Below are 21891 nucleotides of genomic sequence, written 5' to 3'. Positions count from 1 at the left end.
TAGTGACTCTAAATGCCTTTACATGGAAAAATCGTGTTTTATTAACTTAGGCAGTGCCAAGTTCATTCTAATACTACATGCCATAGACCAGGGGGCCTTTTATGATCAGTGTGCTTTATGCAATCACAAATATGCCTTTATCATCTAAATGGGCTTTTTGTAGTCTAGCTTTTAGTTTGCAGCCAGTATAATATACTACTATACCAAATATGTAATCACAGTTACTGTAAAATGAAGATTTTGATTATCAAGATGATTATTTGATAAATTAAACAAAGATGAGCTTTAAACAGTGAAATGATTGTTGGTAAAAATAATAAAAAACACTAAAATTCAACCATTTGTTGTATTGTGTAACAATGAAGACCACACGGGTTTAGTAGAATCCATTTGCCGTTTTTCAGTCTACTGCATGTTTCTCACATTAAATCCATCTATGAGTGCGGCCACTCACAACAGAGGATGACAAGTTACAGAAATCAGACAAACAGACTGATTGTCCACAGCTGACTTTTACACATTTGTGTAAAAATACAAAAAAACATCCCCTTCGATAGAGAATACTTATGTTTCATAACTGTGGCAGAGGAAATGCCACAAGCTTACGCTTGCTATGCAGTTATTTTAAAGCTTGGCGTTCAAGTTCTTATGCACATTATTGACACTTTCAATATACGATCATCTGAGCACCAGTAAATAAAAACTTGAGATGATATCAGCCTACATGACTAGACCAGAGGAATTATGGACTGAGTGTAGTTGTACCACAGTAAGTGGGAATAGAGCTCATGTAATCAATTCTTTCCACACAGCATAACATCCATGACATTCTCATAGCCTCCACTCTTCTTATTTTCTATCTAAAACTAAACCTGAGAATTCTTATTTTCTCTTCTTATCTCTGCAACTGCATATTATTCCATCGTGTGGGCATCAGTCTGCACACACATGACGCATCCTTCACTTTAAGCAGTGAGAAGCTTTAAATGGCTCCTTTAATTCACTTATAAACAGTCTACCACAGCGACCGCCCTTTGCACTGGTGCTGTCAGGATCAAAGACAGGAGGATGGAGCGGGCTTGTCATCAGCTGATTCAGCCGAATAATACTTCTGGTCCGATCAGGCCGGGGCTCAGTGGCGTTTGTCCTTTACAGCTTTCTGCTCTTGTGTTTCTGCTGCAGCTGAAAGCAAAGGTGGAGCTAGCCAGAGACATAACAGGATGATGAGGTGACAGACGTGAAGGGCAGCTGAGCTGCTGTTAGTAGAGGGATAGGTGTTCCACGAAAGCTCGATCAGACCCAGGATCAGGACCCTGCATGCAAAAATAAAACAGTTTTTCATTAAGATGTGGCAGAGTGTTCAGGGAGGTGCTATGCTTCAGGACTTGTGATTCTGTCTCACCTGAGCAGATGGGCCAGCTTCTTGACACCTCCACTCCACAGCAGGTAAGGCAGCGAGTGGAAGTACCAGACGTAAAACTGGTAGTGCAATGAGCGACTGAAGCACATGCCAATGAAGTTACAGGTGAACAGAATCAGCACAATCTGTGATTTTCAGATAAGGACAAAAAAAAGGCATGTCTGGAAGATCATATGAAAAAATCTGCTAAGCATTGTTTTACCATGTCCTGTGTCCTGTAAAGAGAATGTTCAAAGCAAAGCTAATTTCAGGTGCTCACTTGTCACCAGGTTTCCCACAACAAGTAGCACCACAAGTTTTTTTGTTTTTGCAGAGTTTTGGAAGAGAAAACCTTCTTTTCCTGTGACTCTATGTCTGTCTCCTCTTGAATACAGTGGAACTTTAAGCGCTAAGTTTTTGGTTCTCTGTCCAGAAATCTTGACCCAGTTACTCAAAATAATTAAGATCCACAAATCTTGCTGAGAAGAGTTTTCTGTATGATTTTTTTCATTCTGTCAACAAGGCCTGCAGATTCATATTAACATCTAACAACAGACTTACTTAAAAATATATTTCACATTAAAGACAGGAGTAGATTGAAATGGAACAAAAGGATATGATCCACAGTGCTTTTCTGAGCTGGGATTTTCCTCTTGCCTGGTTCCTTTAGAAGTTCAAAGATGCTTTCTCCTGGTCTGGTGCCACAGACAGAATATGGTTATTTGCCATTTTAGAGATCTAGGAGGTACGTGTGTATTAGTAAAACATAAAAAGGTTTCCGCTGCTGACTGATGAGAACCCTGAAATACCAACAACCATTTAGTGCTGTTACTAGAAATCAATTGCATTTCCTTGTGGCCTAAATGTCTCTGCAGAGTATAAAGTAGTGACAATCCTGCTGAAATCGCCTTCCATTTTTTCATGACACCTGTCATGCATTGTCATAATGATGTGGTTTTGATCAGTATGTTATCATGCAAAGCATTTATAAATGTAAAAAGAAAACAGTGTTCCCAGTGTATCCCTGGCACATTCAAAGTCTATCTCACCTCTTCCAGCGGCGGAAGGCAAAGAGCAGCAGGGTGAGCAGATGAGCGGCCAGCAGGAGTAAGTGGAAGTAGCGATTCAAAAAGAGCCATTCTGGCAGGAAGCGCCAGTTGACCGTCCACTTGAACATGAACTGGCGGCCAAGATCAAAGGCACGGCTCATGTAACCAACGGGATTCTCTAGGAGGAAAGGGAGCCCCAACACAACCTGCCACATAAGATAAAGAAAGAGATGATGTTAGCAAAATACAGTCATTTGCTAAAATTTACTGTGGACAGAGTACTACAGTCAAGCTGTACCTGTTTTAATGTGTATATTTACCTGTATGCCTGCACACAGCGATAACTTGGGGATCGTCTTCATTAGACCAAACTCTGACAGGAGGAGGAAAAGTAATCCAGGGGCAAAGAGAAGCACGTTCATTTTCACAGATACTGCTAAACTGTCAGAAAGAGGAAAAGATTGAGTTGTAATTTCATCTTGCTACTCTCAGGAAAAATTAACAATGACAATGTAGAAGGTATGTAACACATTACAGATGTACAGGTGCCACTTGTTGATTTAGGGGAAGCCAATAAATGAGTATCCGCTTTAAAGAAGAGTGCACACTTGCCTGTAGAGGCCACAGCCCAGAGTCCAGTATCCATCTATGAAGAGATTGACAGCTGCAAACAGCAGCATCATGGCCACTGGGTCATTAAAGAGACGGAGCACAAAGATGGAGTGGATCCGATAGGATGCACAGCACACGAAGAAGAACACATAGGGAGGAACCTGGAGAAAAAAAAGAAGGAGATTTAATTATTTGTGAGATTAATTATTAGAAGAAACGCTAAAGAGATTAATTCTGCAAGTGGCTCAGAAAAAGAAGAGCTGCAAGTAGAGGAAAAGGGAGGTCTCAGTATTTTTGTGGTTCTGGACCTGGAACCCAGAGCCAGATATGCAACAGAAAACTAATGAATTAATGTGTGAGAATATTCTGAAAATAACATTAAATTTTGTTTCTGTAGGGTATAAAAGTTGAATTCCACACAAGGACACGCCCATGTTTCAATGAGCGTTTTAGCAAAATGACATGCTGCTTAATATATAGGGTTCCTGGCACATTAGTATTAACATTAGGCTCACCTTTTTGGTGCGATAGTATATTCTGAAGACAAGCAGCAGTGTGAGGAGGTAGAAAAAAGCAAAAATGTACTGGCCCAGACGGATGTTCACCCCATGGCCGGTAATGTAGTAGAGAGCTGTGAAGATGTAGACGAACCCAGCTGGGTACCTACAACAACAGTGTTCCAAATTATCTAGGAGACCTGCACTGAAAAGCGTGGTATGGAGAGAACTACATCATTTTGAAACTCACACCAAAGGGCCTGTGTCCCCTTTCAGCTGGGTGTAGTCATAGGTGCCATTGATAACTCCTTCCACTTCATCCATGTATGCTTTCCAGTCGATCTCAGTGTCTGCAGTACATAATAATATTAATAATAACGATGATGTGGATGTGAATATCTTGATGCATGCTCAATAGTCATGCTCAGTGATGACGATAGGTTCTGGAAAAGACAACTCAACCAGAACAAACAATCAATTTAAGAAGGAGAAAATATTATTGGTATTTTTCTGTTGCAGTTCCGTCTTGTATGTGGACGTGTAAAAAGTGAGCAGTTACTTTGCCTTTAGAAGTTTACTTCTTGTATTTACTATTGAAACAGCTACCTTTGGTTGTATATAGTCTTAAAAGTAATGGACGTTATTTGACGTTGGGAGAGAGTAAACCATTGTATTTGGTCATGCAGTGACAGTAAATTCCCTTTGACAGGTGGCAGGCAAAGCTAATACTTTTCTGACGCTAGCTACTTAGCCTTCAGCCGCGTTCAGATAAACGTCAAAATACAATAGCGTGCTAACTAGTCGACCAGCTACTTACATGCTACTTTCTGTATGACCCACACATTGATGCCGATCTCCAGGAACCACAAAACTGAAACCACCAGCAAGGTGTATTCCGTCTTGAACAAGAGCAAATACTTGTCCTGCCAAAGCGTATGGAGTTTCCCCCACAGCGGGGACGGGGAAACGGGAGACTTTCTCCGCACACCTCCAACTCCTGCCATGTCCGCGGCGTAGCGACGTGTACGCGGAGGCCGTAACTGACGCATGCGCCCAGACTTCGTCACGTGACAACTCTGTCACCGCACGTCAGATACACGGTGCTGCAGAGTGAATACTGGGAAGGTTTCGTTTCCTTTACAGGTATAAAAAACAAACTTATTATTAGTTCTAATTCTTGTTGAAATATATGTGTTTTATAAACTTCTAAGTGTTTCTTATATGACTGTTTAAAAAAAATCTTTAGAGGTCACTGGAGCCATGTCAACGTTAGCTGGCTAGCAGCTAACTTTGTTGTAGGGAAAACGATCAGGAGAATAACAGCATGTAAACATGTTTTAAAAGGCACAGCAAAGAAATGAAACTTCAGACAATGGAAATACATTTTATTCAAGCTTTCCATCAAATAACGTGTGACTGCAGCTTGTTGAAGTTTTGATTTTAATGTCAGAGTGATCAAGAACAGCTAAGTGTCCAAAATCATTTTCCTTCATATTATGGAGTCACATTTGTTTGTTTGCTTTTCCCATTTTTATTTGTTCTCCAACTTTTTCTAACTCTTACCTTAATAAGCTGGTTTGTCTTTTCTGTCATATTCTATTATATTTTTGAGCTCCTGAGTCACTTTGCTGTACGCTGCATCTTGATGTTTTTGCTGCTGGACTCCAGAAATAAATTTCACAGAGAAATTGTTGGAATAAATATGTCCTGTGCCTTTGATCAGACCAGAGAGAAATTTAGCAGTCTCATTGGCATCATTTTAAAATTCAATCGAAGCAGTTATGCAGCTGTTAATAATTTGTTGTTTCTTATGGTATTTCAACATAACCTCGTTTGTGCGTGGTGGCATTTTGTTGTGTTTGATTTTTGTATTATAATGTGTGTATGTATGATATAGATTGTGTATGCCATTGGGATGGGCATTGCTAACCAGCTTGGGCTATGAATGTTGTGGTATATTGCCTGGTTTATGTAACACACTTCGTCCTATGTAAAAATATGTAGAGGAAGCACACAGTAAAGATGCACAGATGTAGTAAAGGAGGACATGCACAGGGCTCATGTAACAGATATGGATCTAGGGAGGTAGCTAATCTGCTGTGGTAACCCCTAAAGGGAGAAGCTGAAAAACGAGGAAGACTACCTGTTGCTAGCTTTTTATCAACATTAATCCCATATTTTTATTTTGCAGTGTGAAAACAAAAGACATGCTGGTGAGTCTGTATTAGAAGAAAAATAATGTTCCTCTTTATCACAAAAGGCTGCAGTTCAAAATGTATGGCAGATAATTAACACTGTACATAGTTAGAGAGGCAATATTATCAGTTCCTTTGTTATGTCCCACACGTACCTCAAATCAGCCAGTAATCACTGCCACATCGTGTAGGCACATCAAAGCATGTCACAACATAGCCATGAGCCCCGCAGCTGTGGGTTTACAGACAGGTGATTCTTCTTCTTCTTCTTTTGTGTTTGTGCAGGTGCTCTTGGAGCCGTTACAGGAGACACGGGGCCAATGGAAGGATTCTTCGTGACAATTTCAGAGGCAGCATGTCTTGGAGTGAGCCTTGCTCTCTCAGGCTTCTCCTTCTACCTATATAAGAAGAGCCGAACAACAATAGACAAACTCAACGTGAGTTGTTAATTTTGTGTAATTAGCTTTATTGGAAGACTAAACCTCTAAGAAGCTTCTACTTCAAACCCCTCATTAGAGATTACAGCTCATATGTTTTTGATGGAAGAGTTAAGGTCCCTTCTCAGATGTTAGTAATTTTTTCAGAGATGTGAACAATTAATCTGGGTAGAGAAATAACACAACAGGATTTGGAGTAGTTTAAATGTATAAGGTGAGCCATATATCACAGTAACATTTAGTTTATCTTCACCATATTGCAATAGACACTGTAAAAACAAACTTGCATCGCTGTTATAAAGCTGTAGGTGAGAACAGTGAGCACATCTGTGGCTATATTGCACTAAAAAGTTAAGATGGAGAATTTGGACAAAAATGCAAAAAATTGACATTCTGAGAATAAAAACAAAATGTCAAGAATAAAACTGAAATAGTATTTTGAAGGAAAAAAAAAATCAAACTTGGAAGTGTTGGCTCCATTTGTGCAAGTATTTAGTATTTATTTATTTATTGTCATTGTCAAGAAGAAATAGTGGCAATGGACAGATGCAAGGGGGTGTTGTATCAGAAGATCAGGCTGCAACTGACATTTCACAGATGAAGGTGTAAGATACAGTTGGGCAAAGTATTTAGTCAGCCACCGATTGTGCAAGTTCCCCCACCTAAAATGATGACAGAGGTCAGTAATTTGCACCAGAGGTACACTTCAACTGTGAGAGACAGAATGTGAAAAAAAAAATCCATGAATCCACATGGTAGGATTTGTAAAGAATTTATTCGTAAATCAGGGTGGAAAATAAGTATTTGGTCAATAACAAAAATACAACTCAATACTTTGTAACATAACCTTTGTTGGCAATAACAGAGGTCAAACGTTTACTATAGGTCTTTACCAGGTTTGCACACACAGTAGCTGGTATTTTGGCCCATTCCTCCATGCAGATCTTCTCGAGAGCAGTGATGTTTTGGGGCTGTCGCCGAGCAACACGGACTTTCAACTCCCGCCACAGATTTTCTATGGGGTTGAGGTCTGGAGACTGGCTAGGCCACTCCAGGACCTTCAAATGCTTCTTACGGAGCCACTCCTTTGTTGCCCGGGCGGTGTGTTTTGGATCATTGTCATGTTGGAAGACCCAGCCTCGTTTCATCTTCAAAGTTCTCACTGATGGAAGGAGGTTTTGGCTCAAAATCTCACGATACATGGCCCCATTCATTCTGTCCTTAACATGGATCAGTCGTCCTGTCCCCTTGGCAGAAAAACAGCCCCATAGCATGATGTTTCCACCCCCATGCTTCACAGTAGGTATGGTGTTCTTGGGATGCAACTCAGTATTCTTCTTCCTCCAAACACGACGAGTTGAGTTTATACCAAAAAGTTCTACTTTGGTTTCATCTGACCACATGACATTCTCCCAATCCTCTGCTGTATCATCCATGTGCTCTCTGGCAAACTTCAGACGGGCCTGGACATGCACTGGCTTCAGCAGCGGAACACGTCTGGCACTGCGGGATTTGATTCCCTGCCGTTGTAGTGTGTTACTGATGGTGAGCTTTGTTACTTTGGTCCCAGCTCTCTGCAGGTCATTCACCAGGTCCCCCCGTGTGGTTCTGGGATCTTTGCTCACCGTTCTCATGATCATTTTGACCCCACGGGATGAGATCTTGCGTGGAGCCCCAGATCGAGGGAGATTATCAGTGGTCTTGTATGTCTTCCATTTTCTGATGATTGCTCCCACAGTTGATTTTTTCACACCAAGCTGCTTGCCTATTGTAGATTCACTCTTCCCAGTCTGGTGCAGGTCTACAATACTTTTCCTGGTGTCCTTCGAAAGCTCTTTGGTCTTGGCCATGGCGGAGTTTGGAGTCTGACTGTTTGAGGCTGTGGACAGGTGTCTTTTATACAGATGATGAGTTCAAACAGGTGCCATTCATACAGGTAACGAGTGGGGGACAGAAAAGCTTCTTACAGAAGACGTTACAGGTCTGTGAGAGCCAGAGATTTTCCTTGTTTGAGGTGACCAAATACTTATTTTCCACCCTGATTTCTGAATAAATTCTTTACAAATCCTACCATGTGGATTCATGGATTTTTTTTTTTTCACATTCTGTCTCTCACAGTTGAAGTGTACCTCTGGTGCAAATTACTGACCTCTGTCATCATTTTAAGTGGGGGAACTTGCACAATCGGTGGCTGACTAAATACTTTTTTGCCCCACTGTATTTAAAGAATGACCATTTCGTGTAAAGTTTTATTCTGTACTTCTGAAACCCGTCATCCTTTTTATTCCGTTTTTAGCTGTTTATGTTGTGCACTTTTAGTCTTTCTGTGTTTCTTGATTACATCCTGATTGTTCTTTTAGCTCATGCCATTTGCATCTGTCTTGATGTAAATCCATGAGGATCTTTTAGGGACATATCTTTTCTTTTTCTCAAACTAAACTGGTTCTTTTGAAAGATTTACTATTACAACCAGTCATTTATAGAATTAATAGCAACACTGTGATTGCTAGCACTGCACAGAAAAGTACCCATTTACAGCCAGCTGATTAACACACACCAAAGACATAAAACCACTGGGAAAGCAAATGCATGACTTATTAATTAGTCAGTCTTATTTAATGTGTGTGCTCCATGTTTCCAGAATGCTCCACGGTTACCCATAGATAAAAAACTCAAGGACCTCTTGAAAGTTACTCCAGGAGCGTGTCTACAGTATGTCGTCATTGAAGGTAATCAGTCTTTTATTTGTTTTTGATAAGGAGTAGTACATTTATTTATTTTTTTAATCTGAAAACTTGTATACCGGCCTGCCTCTCATTCCCTGTTACTGTATGTGTGCTTGTATACATTTTAGGTGGTGTAAAACCAGCTGGAAAGCCTCTCATTAGTTGGCACAACATAGAAAATGTTGGTGTGCTGCGTAGATTCATGGTGAAAGAACACAGGCTGTTGTGGAATGGATTTTTACGTACATGGTGAGAACATCATCAGATCAAGCTGAAGTTCCAGTACATCTAACTTTTTCTACTTATTATCAGATATGCAAACTGTTTCTCACGTTACCTTTGCAGGACAGATAATGAACGACTCTTGCACGAAAACGTAGAGGCGGTGCCCTTTTTATTAGTGGGACTGGATAATACCGAAATCAGAGTCTTGTCGCCTTTACAGGCCGCTGGGCTGGACATGGAGGTCACATATGAGAAATTTCACCAGGTCAGTCACAGTTTGGGTGACCTCATGGGACAGTACTTTACTGGGGAGAAGCCAAAAGGTCAACTGGAGATCGAGGAAATGCTCAAAGTAAGTCATTCTATTCAAACTTGAATGAATTAGTGTTCACTTCATAAAGCCCAATTTGTTGTTAATATTAAAAATATATTCTTATTGATAAGTGCCACACCTTTTTTTTTTCAAGGTGGGGACAAATCTTACAGGTGTAGGCGAGTTGAATCTGGACACAGATGGCACTCTGAGTCTCCGACCCCCTTCTAACGGTTCACAGTACTTCCTGACCCCAGCGGACTTCGACACCCTGCAAGGGGAGAATGAAGACATTGCTTTTTGGTGGAAAGTGTTGGCCATTACTTCTGCTTTGGCAGGGGCAGCAATCATTTTCTGGGCCGGGTTACGCTACTACCGCCACCTTAAGGATCTCAGGGAGCAGGAACGGGAAAGAAGGGAATTTAACAGACTGCAAATTAATGTACCAGACCAGGACAACCTTCAAGACGTGGCCATGTGTGTTATTTGCCTCAGTCAGCCCCGTAACTGTGTCCTGTTGGACTGTGGACACGTGTGCTGCTGCCACACCTGCTACCAGGCTCTGCCACAGCAATATTGCCCTATTTGTAGACAGAGGATTGTAAGAGTGCTACCTCTATATCAAGTCTGACGTATTTGTGGAATCGGGTCACTTCAGTAGAAGCTTCACGTCTAAATTGCTTAACTTATTAAATTCAAAATTAAATGTGAGTCATGTTGTGAAAACATTTTGTCCATAATAGATATTTGTTGTGGGAAATATGGGGATATAAAGCAAGTCAAAAAAATGTGTAAACTTGTGCAATACAAATGTTTGTTTTGCTCAGTGCTCATGTGCCTTATTTTACCATTTTCTGCCGAGTGATGGTACTTTAAAGTAAATAGAGTGATTATTTTATAGTGCTTTCCTACCCTACCTGAGCACTCAAAGCACTTTACACAACTTCTCTCATTCACTGGTTCAAGCACTTTTTTGCTGTGATTTTTCTACGTAGGTTCTTTCTCCCTAACAGTTACAGTGATTCGTACTCTGATGGATGAATCAGAGGAACTTGGGGTTAGTATCTTGCTCGGGGATATTTGGCATGCAGACTGGAGCAGAGTTCAGACAGTTTAATTTCCATTCTTGTTTGTATCGGAAATTTACTGAAACCCAAATAAATCTAATGTCGAGAAGTTTTACCCTTAGAGTGTATTTAAGTGTATTTAACACATATTTTAGAATCCGTAGTGTCACTTTTAATGTGTGCATGCACACTCACACCCAGTTTATTATGTATTATGTTTGTTTGACTTCTCCTTAATGCAAATATCTTATCAGCTGATCACATGACAGACACTCAATGCATTTAGATGTTCATACATGGCCGTACTGCTTGGAGCTGATAGGAAGGCCAAAGTAACTTGTAAAACAACTCCTTAGAACCAAATTATACAGAAGCGCATCTGAATGGACACATCCAACCTTGAAGCAGATGGGCTACAGCAGCAGAAAACCACACTGGGTGCATATTCTATGAACAAATAACAAGGAAGCAGGAAACAACCAAAGTAGGACAAGAGAAGGAAAAAGACTTAATCTGATGAGTTGTGATTTTTGCTGCGACATTCAGATGGTAGGGTCAGAATTTGGTGTAAACAACATGAAAGCGTGGATCCACCCTGCCTTATATCAGCTACTCAGGCTCCTGCTGATGCTATAATTGTGTGGGGAATATAAATCTGCAGCACCTGCAGGATGCTCTCATATCATTAGACCAAAATCTCTAAGGAATGTTTCCAGCACCGTGTTGAATCTATGCCATGTAGAATTAAAGTAGCTCTGAAGGCTAAAGGGGATCCAAGTCAGTGCTCCAGGAAAACTAAGAGTTATTCCCCTGGAGGCTTCGGTCAACCACATGCTGAATTAAGCCTCCTACAGGAGTTTCCCATTACATATTTCCACTTGATCAAGTCGACTGATTCAAAGCTCTGGGACACACGGGATTAAGCTCAAGTATGTACAGATCGCATCATCTTATATAAGGTCAAGGTCAAGGGTTAGGTAACTTTATTTATACCCAAAGACAAGGTAAATTTGCTTTACAGAAAAATGACAGCATTTGGCATCCCTTTAAAAAAAAACACACACACACACACATACCTAGTAAATATATAAAGCTCACTGTGGCACATATATAGTAATTTTAATATTTCGAATCAAAAACAGTTCTTATTTAATTCAGTGACAGCAACGGGGACAAAGCTATTTTTATAACGCTTTGTCCTGCATCTCGGAAATAGAAACCTCTGTCCTGAGGGAAGAAGCTGAAATTCACCCCTTAGAAGATGGGAACCATTTTTAAGGATTGATAAAGCCATCCTCTGTACCTGCTTAGAGTACAGGGAGGCTAAACAAGACTGTGGCTCACCTATCAGACGACTGGACCATCTCACTATCTGATTTAGAGAATTTTTCTCTGTGACAGAGGTCTGACCAAACCATGCCACCAAACAAAAGGATAAAACAGACTCAATAAAAAAACGATAAAACAAAGTTAAAATTTTTTGGTCAATGTGGAAATGAACAAGTTTCCTAAGGCAATAAAGGTGCTGGTGACCCTTTTTACAAACTGATTTGCAATTTTGATCAAAGTTCAGTTTTTCATTGATTATGGTCCCAAGATATTTATATGATTGTACTTGCTCTATTTTCTGACCTTTAATTAAAGTGACTCCGTGCCCATTTTGTTGTTTCCTAAAATCAATCACCATATCTTTTGTTTTAGATATGTTCAGCTGGAGATAAGACTCCTCACACCACTGAACAAAGTCATCAATGACTGGACCGTGGTTAATTTCACCCTCTTTCAGTAAGCTGACAATAACAGAGTCATCTGCATATTTAATAATGACCCTGTTTTCATGTCTGCCCTGACACATATTTGTATAGAGAGTGAATAATAAGGGCGATAGGGCGCACCCTTGAGGAGAACCTGTGGAGGAGAACACTGGGTCAGACAGAACCCCATTTATTCTCACTCTTTGTGACCTGTCAGTTAAAAAAATCTAAAATCCAGCCCACCAGGTTTTTCCTGATTTCAAACTGTTCTAAAAGTCTTTTAATTAAAATATGGGGCTGTATTGTATTAAAATCCAAAGAAAAATCAATGAAAAGAAGTCTTGCAAAAGTCCCTTTACTCTCTACATGTTTAAGAATTAGATTTAGTAAAGTCAAAAGTGCGTCCTCCACTCCTCTGTTGGGCCTATATGCAAACTGCATTGGATCCAGCTGATGTTCAGTCTCTTTCATAATCACATTTCTGATGATTTTTTCAAAGACTTTCATTACAACTGAAGTGAGGGCAACAGACCTGAAGTCGTTTAGAATTTTTGGACGACTAGATTTAGGGACAGGAACCACGACTGCTTCTTTCCAAAGAGAGGGCACATGTTGTGTTTGCAAGGATTTGTTAAAAATAACCTGAAATATAGGACTGAGTTCATCAGCACAAGATTTAATTAGGCGGCCACTAATATTATCAGGACCCTGGCTCTTGTTCACATTGACTGTATGAAAGGCCTTTTTAACATCGCTGAGTTCAATGATAAAGTGCTGAGTATCTCTCAGTTTCTGTTTCAGTTCCAAAATATCCTCGCTAAAATCAGAAGAACTAAAACGAGCATAAAACATGTTTAAAGCATTTGCAAAATCTCTGTCTTAATTAAAACCATCTAAAATGACCTGACTACTGCTCTGGGGATTTTGAAACCCTGCTATGGTTTTCATACAAGTCCAGGCAGACCCAAAATTTTTTGCAGCAAATTTGCTTTCAAGAAGGTTTTTGTAGCTCTGTTTTGCTTTCAAGATCTCGATTTTCATTTCCTTGGTGGCTGTCTGAAAATCGGCAACAGCCCCCTCTTTAAAGGCCTGTCTCTTTTTCCTTAAACAGGATTTGACGCTTTTAGTGACCCATGGCTTATTGTTAGCGTAGACTTACGGGGTATAATCATGTCTTTACAAAATACTGCATAAGAGCTAGTAACATCCACCAAAGCGTCGAGATCTTCTCCACAAGACTGAATAAAAACTTCCCAATCTGTACACTTAAAACATTCCTGCAAGGTAAGCACAGATTCTTCTGACCATATGTCAAAATCCTTAGTCTTTGTCTTCTCTCGTTTTAAGACAGTTTTATAGATGGGCAGAAGATGCACACAGTTATGGTCAGAAGATCCCAGAGGAGGAAGCGGGAGGGATTTATAAGCATTCTTCACCGATCCGTAACAAAGGTCCAACATTTTATCCCGTCTGGTAGGATAGGATACATATTGATACAGATTGCCCAAAGTTGATTTAAGGGAGACATGGTTAAAGTCCCCCATTATAAAGTTTGGTGCATCAGGAGAAAGCGCCTGCAGCTTCTGCACTACGTCTGAAATGATGCTGCAAGTGGAGGCGGGGTGAGCCTTCGGGTGAATGTAAACTACGGTAATAAAAAGTTGTGGAAACTCACGAGGGAGATAAAAAGGGCGCAGTGACACGGATAAAAGTTCAACATCTGGTGTACAAATACACTCTCTAACAGTCACAGCGCTACAGTAACGTTTGTTCACATACAAGCATACTCCCCCTCCTTGAGATTTCATACATACATGAGGTGAGGTCCTTACCATCATACGGTAAGTTAAGTTGTAACAGTTCGTCGCGGGAGTAAACAATCCTCAGCTGACTCACGGCCTCACCCACCTCATTGGAAACAAGCCAGCACAGTAGAAATCCAACCACAATGAAGAAGAAAGAATCCATGACGTTCTCACTGTTGTGGAGCGTGTGTCACTTTGTAAGAAAACTGTCACTTCTTTCAACCAAAACACATGCCAGCAATAGAACCGAAAAGAAATGGTAAAAACTTAAAAACTTAGGATGCCAAACTTAGGATGCCAAGCTCTCACTCACTGCCGGTCGCTGCGTGCGCGTGCGCATGCGCCCTGTGACTGTAAAGACTTGGTGACCACCTGTTCATCTTAAACATCAGGAAAGTAGTTTTGTCTTGGCCCGAACAGGCACACATTTCACAGAACTCTAAAGATGGTAGGGGTTCATGTTGGGTTTTCTAAAAACACAAATGCTTTTTTACAGCACCTGGTGTCTGAAAAGACTCGCATATAGTGAATTATCAAGCACACTATTTCTGTCACCCCTAACCAGCAGTGGCTGTGACACGCCACCTCCAACCTTTTGCTTTTTTCCCAAGCATTGCCACAGAAAGACAAATGTTAACTAGTGTGTGTTTGAGGTGGAAGACGGCATGTGCAAGATGAAAAGTGCAGCATCAGGCTCAGGTCAAAGAAGAAACCGGGCAGGTGGATCCCATAAATCTTCTTCAGTGGTCATAAGCTGGACAAATACAAAGCTCTCTCAGCAGATGGCAGCTGTGGTTCAACAGGACCAGATTATTACTGCAATCTCTCAGGGCATGGGGGAAAAATGCTCTGTGTGTTTACTTCAATGAAAACTTGTATGTTTTTGTTATAGAAGATTGTCCAAATATGTGAGTTTTCGAATTAGCACTGCATGAGATTAACTGGGGCACAGATCATAGATCAGATCATGTTGTTGCACAATAAAAATGATGGAGGTGTCAGAAACGGTCTGGCCCTGGTTATTGTCTCAGATAGATTACTAAGAAAATGTTTTATTTAAAAATGCAGAAGGAGCAGGAGCTCTCCTCTCTTCAGGAACTCACTCTGCAGGCGGGGGAGATACAGGAGAGGTGGAGGAAGATCTCAGCCTGGGCGTCTATTGTCTCGTGTAGTCTGGAAGATGACTGGATGACGGGGTGGGTGCTTTTTTCTGTGTGGTGGGGTCGGGTGGGCTGTCCCGGGCTCTGTGGGGCCAGGTGGTGCTGCTGTACTGGGCCCCGGTCCGGATGGGCCTGGGCCCCCTTTCCCTGGCGGGTTGCAGAGTATGGGGGTGCCTACTGGGGTCAGTGGGGGAGCTGGCCCCAGGGAGGGGTCACTTGCCCCTCCCTTCCTTCCCTCCCCACCTCCAGCTGCCTCCCTCTTCCCGCTCCACCACAATCACCCACACATGCAGGGCCTTGGGGTATCACCAGGGTGCAGGGGAGGCATCCCCCCCCTCTGTCCCCTTCTGGCTGCCTGTGCCTCAATTTTATCTCACAACTTAGACATTCACATTCATATAGGATCTTGGGGGTGGGCACGCTACACGGACTCCAAATTACCATCAGGGTGTACACCTCACCCCTGGCACCGTTGCCCACCTCTCAATTTTAAATACACGTAGACATTGAGGGCTATCAGGAGGGGCTATGCGCTTACCTGCTGCTCTCTGGCAGGTAGCTCCATGCCCTCCTGGGTTTTAAATGCACCTTAGAACACACATACACCAACACTACACTACATATGAGCGGGTGGAGGGAGGTTTGGAGTCTTCTCACACCCCCGTTCTCTGCGGCCTGCTCGAGCGGGGGTGCTAGGAGGAGGAGTTGGCCGTCCGACTGGGGTCTGGAATGTGGGGCCTCCCTGCTGCTGCGGAGTTGGGGCGGTCTGCTTCTCCCCACCCCAGGGAAAAGGGTAACACCACCTGGGTCTGGGTGCCTAGACCTGGGGTATGGAGTACGCTTGGGGAGTGTGATTGTGTGTACAGTGTCTCTTTATGTCTGTCTCCACGTTGGGTGAGTGTTAAGTAATTGCATATGAGAGCAGACGCCACCTCTCTGGGGACATCTCAGGCCCTCCAAGGTATGGAGGCCTTTCTCCCCCCACCACTTTCCCTGCCAGTGGCAGACGCCCTCAGACATCGGTGCGTTGGTGGTTCTTTGTGTCCGGGGATGGGCGTCCAGGTACACATCGGCTCACTCCTTGGTGGCTGCTTATCGGGGCCTGGAGCCTGGGGCTCGCTCGGGCCACTTCGGGGGTGGGGTGCCCTCGGCCTCGGATCCAAATTTTATTCTCTCATACCCTGTCCCACCTGCAAATTAGCGGTATAATACTATAAATAAGACTTTGCCAGTGTGGTTCTTTATCACAACTGATCAAGATGGCAAAAGATTATCTGCTGCGAGGGCCATCCAATTGGTTTTGGAAGAGAGAGAGGCTTCGGATGATGATGTTGACAAAGAGGTTTCAGAATATTTCACATTTCTGAAAATTCGGGTTTCCGGTACGGATCGGGTATTGACAAGTCTGTCGCTACCCGATCCGTACCGGAAACCCGATCGGTACCCCGCATGCGCAAATCTTACGTCACTTCCTCTCTTTGCCAACATTGCGACATTCAATATATTTGAATGACACGGTTAGCGCCCAGTTGAGGGGGGAGAGAAAGATGGCGGAATAAGCGGTTGTACAATCTGCGGGTCTGATTAAGAAACGTGATTTTGATGTCCTGTAAAATACTTTACTGACAAACTGTTACTCCAAAGGAAGTAGAACGCAAGCGAAACCCCCTGGAAGTTACTTTGACAGACCTTCAGGCAGACACAAAGATAAACTTAGAGTGATAAAAATGGCTAACCCCAAGCTAACAGGTAGCCTCTCCGACCATGATTACAACCTTGCTGCTATGCGGGAAGCATGTGAGGATGAAGATATAGAAGAGATGGAACTTCAGAAAGAGATCGGAAGACCCATAGGTGACCACACTCCGTTACCAAGTCCCAATCCCAAAAAAATGAAAAGCAAAATAACTGAGAAGCAGGTGAGCATCGAGAATGTATATGAAGTTTTACTTGGCTTCACAAAGAGATGCGAGGAAAGGTTTGATTCGCTTGAAAAGAAGTTGGAAGCCTTCGAACAACGCATTGAAGTAAATACACAGGCGACCCAAAAAAACAGAGAGGAAATTGACAAGCTGACGACGAAGGTGGAGTCGCTGATGAAGGAAAACAAAGAATTAAAGGAGAGCTGTCGGGAGAGTGCACGTTACCGCAGAAGATGGGACCTCAGAATTTTGGGTCTGACAGAGAAGGACAACGAGAATACACGTGAAACAGTGATCGGCATTCTAACAAGAGTGGTTCCTGTATCAGTGGAAAAACTGCAGCTCATGGTTGATACAGTACACCGACTGGGGAAGAAAGACAATGCAGTGAGCAACAAGGTGCCAAGACCAATCATCATACAGTTCAGCATGAGGACAGCAAGGGATGAAGTATGGAGGAAATCCAAAGAGGCCAGGGTCTGCAAAGAACTGAACATAAAATTTAAAGAAGACTTCTCCAAAGAAGACCGTGAAGCTCGGATCAAGCTGTGGCCCAAGGTGCAGGAAGCTCGAAACAACGGCAAAAGAGCATTCCTAAAGGAGGGTTATGCAATAATAGACGGTAAAAGGATCGATCTGTGAGATGCACTTGAAGAAGTCACTACAAGTTAACCATAAAATGTGGGTATGTATGTGTGTATATATATGTTTATATATACATATCTGTTAAAAATACACAAATAAAAAATAGGAGAGGGTCAAAAAGCAAAGTCGTAGTTAAATGTGAGCTATACAGAGCTAAAATTGCCGCATATATAAAGGGGTAGTACTGTGATAGGGTCGGAGTACTGTTATGATTACATAGGTAGGACACTAGGCTTATTCCTGCTTCAAGCACTTTTTTTTCTTCTAGTAAGTGCCAAGGAAGCCGTTACTGTTCTTGTTTTGTATTTTGTTCTTGCGTTTTTTGTTTTTGTTTTTTCTTTATCTTATAGATGGCTGTTCTATTAAGTTCCTTAAATGTTCGAGGCTTAAAAAACAATGTCAAACGTAAGGCCATGTTTTTATTCTGCAAGGAAATTAAGGCAAACATTTTGTTTTTACAAGAAACACATTCTGGTAAGGAAGAGGAAACATTTTGGAAACATCAATGGGGAGATAGTATTCTTTATTCACATGGTACTACTCACTCAGCAGGAGTTATGATCTTATTCAACAAATTTGCAGGGAGAGTTATTGATCATAAAAGCGACGGAATGGGGCATTGGATCATGGTGTTGGTAGAAGTCTGTGAACAGAAAATTATTCTTATTAACGTGTATGGATACAATAACAGGTCGCTAAATAGAAATATGATGTCTAACTTAAGTAAATTAATTGCAAAGTGGAGTACTACATATGGTTCTACCCAGGTGATAACTGGAGGCGATTTTAACCTGGCTCCTAACTCATGGCTTGACAGACAACCACAAAGAGGAAATCAACCAGAACACGATAGCATTATTTGTGACTTTTGTACGACAACCAATATGATCGATTATTGGAGGATGACAAACCCAAATACGAAGAAATATACTTGGTTTAGTCCATCAAATAAAAACGTATGTTCAAGATTAGATTATTGGCTTGTCTCCCAAACAGTATCATCATATGTTACGAAATGTGAGACCCAGTCAACCCCACTTACTGATCATTGTCTGATAAGTCTCTTATTATCTCTACGTAAACAACAAAGATCTGACAACATATGGAAATTTAACAATAGTTTATTACAAAACGAAGACTTCTGTAAACAAGTTAAAGAACTTAAATCAGAAATTAACAATATGAGCATGACTAATGTCAGTAAATGGGAATGGTTTAAATATAATGTGAAACAATTAGCTATAGAAACGGGAAAGAAAGTGTCTGCCCTACGCGTATGTGAACAGAAAAATCTAATTGAACAAATTCATTTATTATGTGGTAAACCCTGTATGACTGCGGAAGAGTCAGAACGCTTACAATCTTTACAAAATAAGCTAGATGAGGTGTACTTGATTAAAGCTAAAGGAGCATATGTAAGGTCTAGAGCCAAGTGGATTGAACATGGAGAAAAAAATTCATCTTATTTCTATAGTCTAGAGAAGCGTAGACAAACAAAGAAAAAAATAACTAAATTGAGTAAGGATGGTACTATAATTGAGGAACCAAACAAAATAAGTGAGGAAATTAACATGTTCTATAGTAATCTGTATAAATCAAGAACTGAAAAAGAAAATGCAGATATCTTTTTTGATATGATTAAAGATCAGGTTAAAAAATTGGAAGAGGATGATAAAACATGGTTAGAAGAAGATTTGAAAATATCCGAATTAGATACAGCTCTAAAACAAATGAAAAATGGAAAATCGCCTGGAATTGATGGTTTAACGATTGAATTTTATAAAACCTTTTGGCAAGACATTAAAGATTTGTTATTTAATGGCTTTTTGGATTGTTTAAAAAATGAAGAACTATCCCCAACAATGAAAACAGGATTAATAACCTTATTACCCAAACCAAACAAAGATTTACAAATGCTAGACAATTGGAGACCCATAACACTTTTATGTAACGACTACAAATTATTAGCCTTAGTATATGCAAATAGGCTTAAAAGCGTCTTAACCAAATTGATTGATGAGTGCCAATCAGCGTTTATTAAAGGAAGGCAGATTCATAATAACATAAGATTAATATTAGATATGATTGACTATCGATCCTTTATTAATTCAGAAAGTTTAATACTATTTATTGACTTTTTTAAAGCATTTGATTCAATAGACCATAATTTTTTATTTAGATCTTTAGAACTTTTTGGATTTGGAAACAAATTTTGCAAAGTGATCAAACTGTTCTACAAGCAAATTTATAGTTATGTTTCGCTCAATCCAGGCATAACATCTAGGATAGACATATTCTGTGGAATTCGACAGGGTTGCCCAATTTCTCCAAAATTATTTATTCTTTGCACTCAATTAATGGCTTACCTCATTGTGAACCATTCAGACATCGAAGGAATAAACATTTTTGATATTGAACTGAAAATAAGTCAGTTTGCAGATGACACAGTAATATTTTTAAAGGATAAATCAATACTCGAGAAAGCATTGAATGTCATTTCAATTTTTTCTAAAGCTTCAGGCTTGTGTCTGAACCTAAAGAAGTGTGAACTTTTGCCACTTTATGATTGTTTGGAAAATAGCATGAGGACGATTCCAGTGAAAAATGAAGTTAAGTATCTAGGCATCTATTTAGACAAAGACATCAACACTAGAGAATCAAAAAACCTAAAAGACAAAATTGATGGCATGTCCAAAACACTAAATCATTGGTTGACGAGAGATATTACAATTTTTGGACGCAATCTATTATCCAAATCAGAGGGCGTATCAAAGATGGTTTATCCAGCATACTCACTATACATTACCCCGAAAAGCATTAAAAAGATTAACTCTATAATCTATCAATTCATTTGGCGCAATAAAACACATTACATTAAAAAATCACAACTTGTCAAAGATTACGCTAAAGGTGGTATAAAGTCAATTGATTTTCAATCAATGGTTGGAGTATTTAAAATAAACTGGATAAAAGCCTTCCTCTTGAAACCTGACTCCATATGGTTCCATATCCCAAAAAATATTTTCAAAAAGGTGGGAGGGTTGGATTTTCTCCTGAAATGTGATTTTGATATATTGAAGTTGCCTGTGAAACTGTCAGAATATCATAAGCAGGTCTTGTCTTATTGGAAGATGGTGTTTGCCCATAACTTTTCACCACATTGCTCCACCTTGTGGAATAACAGAACAATTACAATTAATAAGAAGTCATTGTTTATTAAAGAGTGGTTTGAAAAAAACATAATCTTTATAACAGACTTACTTGATGAAAGGGGTCAGTTTCTCTCAGTGGGTGTTTTTAATGCTAAGTTTAACATTCAGTGTTCCCTTAGAGAATATGACAAGGTTTGTAAGGCAATCCCCTTACCTCTGTTGAGTTTGATTCAAGGTTATTTGTATTACTCTAAGGCACAAATTAGTCTACCTTCTTTACATCTAAACCAGATTCCTTTGACGGATAAAAACTGTAATAATAAAACCATGAACAAGATATTTAAAAACAAATTATTTCACGACTTTAACAGTAACACAAAACTAAAAGGGAGTAATGTTAAAATAACGAACAAATATACGCACTTTTTAAAATGGCCTATCCCCCCCAAAGTCAAAGAAATGCAATTTAAAATAATTAATGGATATTACCCAGCAGCTGAAATGCTTAAAAAAAGGTTTGGGTTTGAGGTAGAGCCATGTGGATTTTGTTCACAAAATGCGGAAAGTATTGATCATTTGTTTTTTTTCCTGCTCAGTAACAACTGACTTTTGGCAAGATCTAGTAGACTGGTTGAGTATAAGAATAGATGGGATGACCCCACTGACTCTAACACAAGTTTTATATAATAATGGTGATCCATCTAAGGAACTGTCCATGCTACACAAGGTGGTGATAATTATGGGCAAATACCACATACACAAATGCAAATGGCAAAGTAAAAGACCTTCCCTAACTGTATTGAAAATTGAATTAAAATCTTTTTTGTCATCTTTAGAATTACTGAGGGATTCATGTAAAGAGGCTGCTTTGATATGCGACAATGGGACTCAATCTCTATCCTTTTAATGATTGTTTTTTGGTGTACTAAGTAA

The 21891-nt window shown here is 40.5% G+C and overlaps 2 protein-coding genes across 2 annotated transcripts; one reads left to right on the top strand and one right to left on the bottom strand.

Moving 5' to 3' along the window:
* Positions 1 to 377: 377 nt before the first annotated feature.
* On the bottom strand, positions 378 to 4606 carry alg3 (ALG3 alpha-1,3- mannosyltransferase). Its single transcript, XM_085378129.1, has 9 exons — positions 4375 to 4606; positions 3808 to 3907; positions 3576 to 3723; positions 3061 to 3221; positions 2769 to 2889; positions 2449 to 2654; positions 2018 to 2094; positions 1403 to 1547; positions 378 to 1313 (listed from the first exon to the last, which is right to left on the bottom strand). Exons 1-9 carry the CDS (start codon positions 4604 to 4606, stop codon positions 1133 to 1135), a joined length of 1371 nt encoding a protein of 456 aa, XP_085234255.1. The 3' UTR covers positions 378 to 1132.
* A 37-nt stretch (positions 4607 to 4643) lies between these two features.
* mul2 (mitochondrial E3 ubiquitin protein ligase 2) lies at positions 4644 to 10621 on the top strand. The gene is made up of 6 exons (XM_085378453.1): positions 4644 to 4700; positions 6038 to 6189; positions 8831 to 8918; positions 9044 to 9164; positions 9261 to 9492; positions 9608 to 10621. The coding sequence occupies exons 2-6, from the start codon at positions 6073 to 6075 to the stop codon at positions 10082 to 10084; spliced, it is 1035 nt and encodes a 344-aa protein (XP_085234579.1). The 5' UTR covers positions 4644 to 4700; positions 6038 to 6072; the 3' UTR covers positions 10085 to 10621.
* Positions 10622 to 21891: the final 11270 nt, after the last annotated feature.

Source organism: Diplotaxodon limnothrissa, linkage group LG18, assembly GCF_057381915.1.
Source record: "Diplotaxodon limnothrissa isolate DT_005_m linkage group LG18, D_limnothrissa_male_GT1.1, whole genome shotgun sequence".
Classification (NCBI taxonomy): domain Eukaryota; kingdom Metazoa; phylum Chordata; class Actinopteri; order Cichliformes; family Cichlidae; genus Diplotaxodon; species Diplotaxodon limnothrissa.
This window is presented reverse-complemented; position numbering and strand designations above follow the sequence as displayed.